The sequence below is a fragment of the Cherax quadricarinatus genome, chromosome 40 (genome assembly GCF_038502225.1).
Source record: "Cherax quadricarinatus isolate ZL_2023a chromosome 40, ASM3850222v1, whole genome shotgun sequence".
NCBI lineage: Eukaryota > Metazoa > Arthropoda > Malacostraca > Decapoda > Parastacidae > Cherax > Cherax quadricarinatus.
In genome coordinates, this window is record NC_091331.1 from 32,971,034 (window position 1) to 32,978,533 (window position 7,500).

General features: G+C 40.4%; 1 protein-coding gene across 3 annotated transcripts in view; it reads left to right on the plus strand.

The window, feature by feature from the left end:
• The window catches only part of LOC128687322 (carboxylic ester hydrolase), a 104,226-nt gene extending 98,568 nt beyond the window's left edge, over positions 1-5,658 (plus strand). For 2 of the 3 annotated variants that reach the window (XM_070092808.1, XM_070092806.1), the window contains exon 12: positions 5,236-5,658. In XM_070092808.1, the coding sequence (XP_069948909.1) occupies positions 5,236-5,553 (318 nt within the window). In that variant the 3' untranslated portion in view covers positions 5,554-5,658. The remainder of the gene's footprint in view (positions 1-5,235) is intronic. The other variant, XM_070092807.1, reaches the window with a different exon arrangement.
• Positions 5,659-7,500: the final 1,842 nt, after the last annotated feature.

Consider the following 7,500-nt stretch of genomic DNA (forward strand, 5'->3'; position numbering starts at 1 on the left):
AGCGAGGAGAAGGCTGGAGGCAGTGGAGATGTCATGTCTGAGGGCAATGTGTGGTGTGAATATAATGCAGAGAATTCGTAGTTTGGAAGTTAGGAGGAGGTGCGGGATTACCAAAACTGTTGTCCAGAGGGCTGAGGAAGGGTTGTTGAGGTGGTTCGGACATGTAGAGAGAATGGAGCGAAACAGAATGACTTCAAGAGTGTATCAGTCTGTAGTGGAAGGAAGGCGGGGTAGGGGTCGGCCTAGGAAAGGTTGGAGGGAGGGGGTAAAGGAGATTTTGTGTGCGAGGGGCTTGGACTTCCAGCAGGCATGCGTGAGCGTGTTTGATAGGAGTGAATGGAGACAAATGGTTTTTAATACTTAACGTGCTGTTGGAGTGTGAGCAAAGTAACATTTATGAAGGGATTCAGGGAAACCGGCAGGCCGGACTTGAGTCCTGGCGATGGGAAGTACAGTGCCTGCACTCTGAAGGAGGGGTGTTAATGTTGCAGTTTAAAAACTGTAGTGTAAAGCACCCTTCTGGGAAGACAGTGATGGAGTGAATGATGGTGAAAGTTTTTCTTTTTCGGGCCACCCTGCCTTGGTGGGAATCGGCCGGTGTGATAATAAAAATAATAAAAATAAAAATATTATATAATATTTATATATATATATATATATATATATATATATATATATATATTATATATATATATATATATATATCTATATATATATTTATATATATATATATATATATATATATACATATATATATATATATATATATATATATTATATAATCATATATTATAATCTTTCATGGTATGTGTTTGTGTTTTGGTACCTGAACAAAAATTCCACGACATTCTAACCCACGGGACTATACAAGCCTACAAGAATCACACACCCAGCAGAGCTAGGTGTTGTACCATGATCCGAGGACATACGATGGTGTGTGTGCCTCAGCGGTAATTTCATATTTTTCTCCCCGTTTGGCGTACTAGCCTTCACAAGCATTATATATAGTAATGTAACCATGAACGAGTTGTATTTAATCAATAACAACACTGTGATTAGCCAGGGTATCAAACCCATGCTCTCGGATCACGGTACAACACCTAGCTCTGCAGGATGCTTGATTCTTGTAGAATTGTATGGTCCCGTGGTCTAGAGTGTCTTGGAATTTTCGCTCACCATAAGCCGGGCTAAAACAACACGGGCTCGATCTCCCTGCTATACACACACACACACACACACACACACACACACACACACACACACACACACACACACACACACACACACACACACACACACACACACACACACACACACATATATATATATATATATATATATATATATATATATATATATATATATATATATATATATATATATATAATTAACACTGTCCGATTCCCACCAAGGCAGGGTGGCCCGAAAAAGAAAAACTTCCACCATCATTCACTCCATCACTGTCTTGCCAGAAGGGTGCTTTACACTACAGTTTTTAAACTGCAACATTAACACCCCTCCTTCAGAGTGCAGGCACTGTACTTCCTATCTCCAGGACTCAAGTCCGGCCTGCCGGTTTCCCTGAATCCCTTCATAAATGTTACTTTGCTCACACTCCAACAGCACGTCAAGTATTAAAAACCATTTGTCTCCATTCACCCCTATCAAACACGCTCACGCATGCCCGCTGGAAATCCAAGCCTCTCGCACACAAAACCTCCTTTACCCCCTCCCTCCAACCTTTCCTAGGCCGACCCCTACCCCGCCTTCCTTCCACTACAGACTGATACACTCTTAAAGTCATTCTGTTTCGCTCCATTCTCTCTACATGTCCGAACCACCTCAACAACCCTTCCTCAGCCCTCTGGACAACAGTTTTGGCAATCCCGCACCTCCTCCTAACTTCCAAACTACGAATTCTGCATTATATTCACACCACACATTACCCTCAGACATGACATCTCCACTGCCTCCAGCCTTCTCCTCACTGCAACATTCATCCATGCATCACACCCATATAAGAGCATTGGTAAGTCTATACTCTCATACATTTCCCTCTTTGCTTCCAAGGACAAAGTTCTTTGTCTCCACAGACTCCTAAGTGCACCGCTCACCCTTTTCCCCTCATCAATTCTATGATTCACCTCATCTTTCATAGACCCATCTGCTGACACATCCACTCCCAAATATCTGAATACATTCACCTCCTGCATACTCTCTCCCTTCAATCTGATATCCAATCTTTCGTCACCTCATCTTTTTATCCTCATAACCTTGCTCTTTCCTGTATTCACTTTTAATTTTCTTCTTTTACATACCCTACCAAATTCATCCACCAACCTCTGCAACTTTTCTTAAGAATCACCCAAGAGCACAGTGTCATCAGCGAAGAGCAACTGTGACAACCCCCACTTTGTGTGATTCTTTATATTTTAACTCCACACCTCTTGCCAAGACCCTGGCATTTACTTCTCTTACAACCCCATCTACAAATATATTGAACAACCACGGTGACATCAAACATCCTTGTCTAAGGCCTACTTTTACTGGGAAAAAATTTCCCTCTTTCCTACATACTCTAACTTGAGCCTCACTATCCTCGTAAAAACTCTTCACTGCTTTCAGTAACCTACCTCCTACACCATACACTTGCAACATCTGCCACATTGCCCCCTATCCACCCTGTCATACGCCTTTTCCAAATCTATAAATGCCACAAAGACCTCTTTAGCCTTATCTAAATACTGTTCACTTATATGTTTCACTGTAAACACCTGGTCCACACACCTCCTACCTTTCCTAAAGCCTCCTTGTTCATCTGCTATCCTGTTTTCCGTCTTACTCTTAATTCTTTCAATTACACCTCTACCATACACTTTACCAGGTATACTCAACAGACTTATCCCCCTATAATTTTTGCACTCTTTTATCCCCTTTGCCTTTATACAAAGGAACTATGCATGCTCTCTGCCAATCCCTAGGTACCTTACCCTCTTCCATACATTTATTAAATAATTGCACCAACCACTCCAAAACTATATCCCCACCTGCTTTTAACATTTCTATCTTTATCCCATCAATCCCAGCTGCCTTACCCCCTTTCATTTTACCTACTGCCTCACGAACTTCCCCCACACTCACAACTGGCTCTTCCTCACTCCTACAAGATGTTATTCCTCCTTGCCCTATACACGAAATCACAGCTTCCCTATCTTCATCAACATTTAACAATTCCTCAAAATATTCCCTCCATCTTCCCAGTACCTCTAACTCTCCATTTAATAACTCTCCTCTCCTATTTTTAACTGACAAATCCATTTGTTCTCTAGGCTTTCTTAACTTGTTAATCTCACTCCAAAACTTTTTCTTATTTTCAACAAAATTTGTTGATAACATCTCACCCACTCTCTCATTTGCTCTCTTTTTACATTGCTTCACCACTCTGTGTGTGTGTGTGTGTGTGTGTGTGTGTGTGTGTGTGTGTGTGGTTGTATGTATGTGTGTGTGTGTGTGGTTGTATGTATGTATAGGTGTGTGTGTGGTTGTGTGTGTGTGGTTGTATGTATGTGTGGTTGTATGTGTGTGTGTGTGTGTGGTTGTATGTGTGTGTGGTTGTGTGTGTGGTTGTATGTGTGTGTGTGGTTGTATGTGTGTGTGTGGTTGTATGTATGTGTGTGTGTGTGGTATGTGTGTGTGTTTGTGTGGTTGTATGTATGCATGCGTGTGTGTGTGTGTGTGTGTGTGGTTGTGTATGTGTGTGTGTGTGTGTCTGTGTATGACGAATTTAGCTCCTGCTTCAGGGTAGACACTTTGAACTCAAGCTTTCCTGTATTTGAGGTTGCTAACATCCCGCTGCTGCGACTCTTGAAGTTGTGAACTATAAAAGTTTTTTCCATGCCAAGTGGTCACAATTTAATACAAAACCTGTAATAAACAGACTTAAAATATATACTGAAGATTTCAAAAATCGACAGGTATATTTCTTGGGCCTGTTCAGCCACTTGTACCGGTCCGCTCATCACAAACCTAACTGCTGAAAGAATTTGAGTTCTAGTTATAATGATTGCCACAATAATTTCAGACTTTAACTGAATTTGAGAGAACTTCAGCTCCTGGGTCTTATGAAAGTGCTGAACCCTAACGTATGGTGTGAGATGGTCTGGTTTTATTTAAAGTTTTACTTGTGTTTAACTGGGTTCAGTCACAGATCAGGTGTCAAGATTTTGTGTCTCAGTGTTTGTTCTCACAAGTCATCTACCTAGCTGTGTTTGATGAAGCCCACCTCAAACTTCTGGGTTTGTTACCTCTCTAAGATTTCGAGATCCAGCTCCTGGTCTTGTTGCAAGTGAGTTTCAGCTTCTGATTCTGCTTTTCCCTTTGGGTTAAATTTCAACTTCTTCTATCAGTCATCTAGCACACTTTTGCAACATATTACTCCCACAGTCCTCCCTCACTACCACATCTTATTCCCACACCAACATACCTTGCTCCCATCAAATCAACTTTTTCTCCCGCCACCACAACTGACGCTCACACTACCTGACGCTCTCGCTTCACCCACACCATCACACATTCCCACACCACGAGAACCTATTCCCACATCCTCATATCACACAGTTTAATTTCACACCTTTTTAGCATAATCCCACACCTCTGTTTCACTACCACATCTTAATTCCGCATCCATCAAACATCAACACAAGTAACTCCCACAACTGCAGATCTTATTACCTACCATTACATATACCCTACATACTTAGTCATTCCCTCTCCTATATTATTCACTATTCGACGTCCCTAAAAATCATTTCCACACTCTTACACTAATCACTTCTCCAGTTCTTTCTTACAATTCATTCTGTTCATGAAAATCATTCCTAAAACTCGTTTCTGCAACTAATTTCTGTAACTCGTTTTTGTAAATCACTCCTACAATTCTTTCTTACAACTCATTCCCACAATTCATCACTAAACTCATTCCAACTTTTTCGTACACCTCGCTGCTACGACTCATTCATATAACTTACACATACATTGCATTCCTATAACAAAATATTTCGCTTCTACAATTAACTAAAATCTTAAGTTAACAAAGACAAGGCCGAAAATGACAGCACAGCACCTTAGACACGGCATTTCCTGCATTGTCTGCAAGCGACTTTTAGACAACGATATTAAGCCACTGTTTATGACCTTGTAACCACAGCTTATTAATCTTGTGTTTGTGTCCTGCAGACGCGGGAGTTTTGGTCGTCGCTGCCTCTCAAGCAGAACCTGATACTCAATCCTGAGGGAGTGGAAAACATCGTGTATGTTCCTGCTGAGGAGACCGAAAACCAGACATCGGAAGCAGTTGAGGAGACCGAAAAGGAGACATCGGAAGCAGTTGAGGAGACCGAAAAGGAGACATCGCAACCAGTTGAAGACTTACAAGCGGAGGAAGATGATGATTCCACTGGGAATAAGGAAGAAGTTACTTTGAAGAAAGATTCTGAGGAGGAAAATAAGGAAAAAATTGTTGAGACTGAAAACAAAGAAAAAGACGAACTATAAATAAATAAATAGTTCAGAGACAATAAATTTTCCCATCGGATGAGCGCAAACCGTCGGGATAATTTAATTCGTGTTCTCAGGTATATAAACCATATTAAGATTTTCTGACTTCGTTTCGCTTAACCTAGAACTAAGTTTTATAATGTAAACAACACGTTCATTTTTGTTATAATTAATTTCAGCAAGTTTACGCAGTTTTCTAAAGCACATTGACTTTTTACCAAAATAATCGAAAAAAATCAATGGTATTTATTGTTTTATTTTGTGCATGAAAGTTTACATATACTAACGTATATAGGCCAAGAGTGACGGCACATACGAAAGGCTAACTGAGACGATTCATAAAATGATGCACACATATTTACTTGTTAAACGGATACATGATAAATAACTTGCTCTGCTGTTGTACTCAGTGTTGCGGTAAACTGCAACTTTTATACTGCACCTTAGGAATGGAATATCAGGGTTTACCAAGGAATGGAGGCAATTTCGATTAGTGGGAAGCTCTAAATTCTCAGGGGTCATTTAGCTATTGGGGAATAGGAGGCATTCAGACACGATCCAAGGTAGGGGAGAATAAGTCCGGTTTCTTTGATAAAAAAGGGAAGAATAACTTAACCTCGCTGGATCAAGAATACTACACCAGTATCAAGGGCTCTCTTCTTTAAGGGTCTGCTCTGGTACTTCTGATGATAAAAAGTCCTTTATATTTCTAACAAGCAGGGCACCACGAGTACATTGAGAGTCAACATAATAAGTGTCCGGGGCCCAAGATTGCTCAACTGCCTCCCAGCATACATAAGGGGGATTACCAGTAGACCCCTGGGTGTCTTCAAGAAGGCGCTGGACAGGCACCTAAAGCCAGTACCTGACCAACCGGGCTGTAATTCGTACGTCAGTTTGCGAACGGCCAGCAGTAACAGCCTGGTTGATCAGACCCTGATCCACCACGTGGCCTGGTCTCAGACCGGGCCGCGGAGGCGTTGAACCTCGAAACCCTCTCCGGGTAAACAATATGGGGGGGCGAGCTTGCTAGGTCAGCAGATCAGTCCCTTTCATAAGGTGACTTTACTCACCTACGTCTTAGGTTAAACTTAGTTTTCGCCTCTCTGAGATGGGTCAGCATACGTATTCCACGTGAGTGTTTGGGTCATGTCAGTTACACCTTTTTATACTTTTGTGGGACTTCAGAGTTTGGTGTGAATGCACCTTTTATATGATTAGTCAGGTGTTGGATTTACATTAATTATTTTATATATGGGTTGATTAACTTTCATTTCGGGTATGAGTTGATAGATTTGTTATCAGGTGTTAATTGCATTATGCTCAGGGTTGTGATTATTTTGCTTCATGTAGATTTTCTTCCTTTTTTCAACATTATATTTTCATTTTGTTCATAACACGACAAGGCCTCACTCAATGACTTCGAATTTTCAATACTAAAATACTGCGACTAGGGCTAGAATCTCGCAACAATTGGCTTTGTATGTGCAAATTTGCCAGTTTCATAAAAAAAAATGTATCAATCGCAAAGTCAAAATATTTTTTTCTTACAGGATTGTAGAGAATTCCAAATAGAATAAAACTCCAAATATTAAAATGAGAGATACTTAAAACTCACACTTTTAAACCATTCTTAATTTTCAAGGATTAACTGAGTTCTTTAATACTGGATAACTTAATGCCTGAACAGAAACACTGAACGCTACAGTGCTTTCTTCTGCTAACTTCCTGCAAGGCTTCCTTTTAAATTTTCAAAATATCTCATCTAATCGGCTTCAAATCTTCAACTCTGCTCAACTATTATTAGGTGAAGGTTCGTGTAACAATTGACAAGTGCAGTTTATTTCTGCCCATATTTCTATTGATCATTTATGAAACTTCATTCCATGACATAAGTATAGAAAGCATCTTCTGATCTGCTTCAAAATTTCAACATTTTGAATT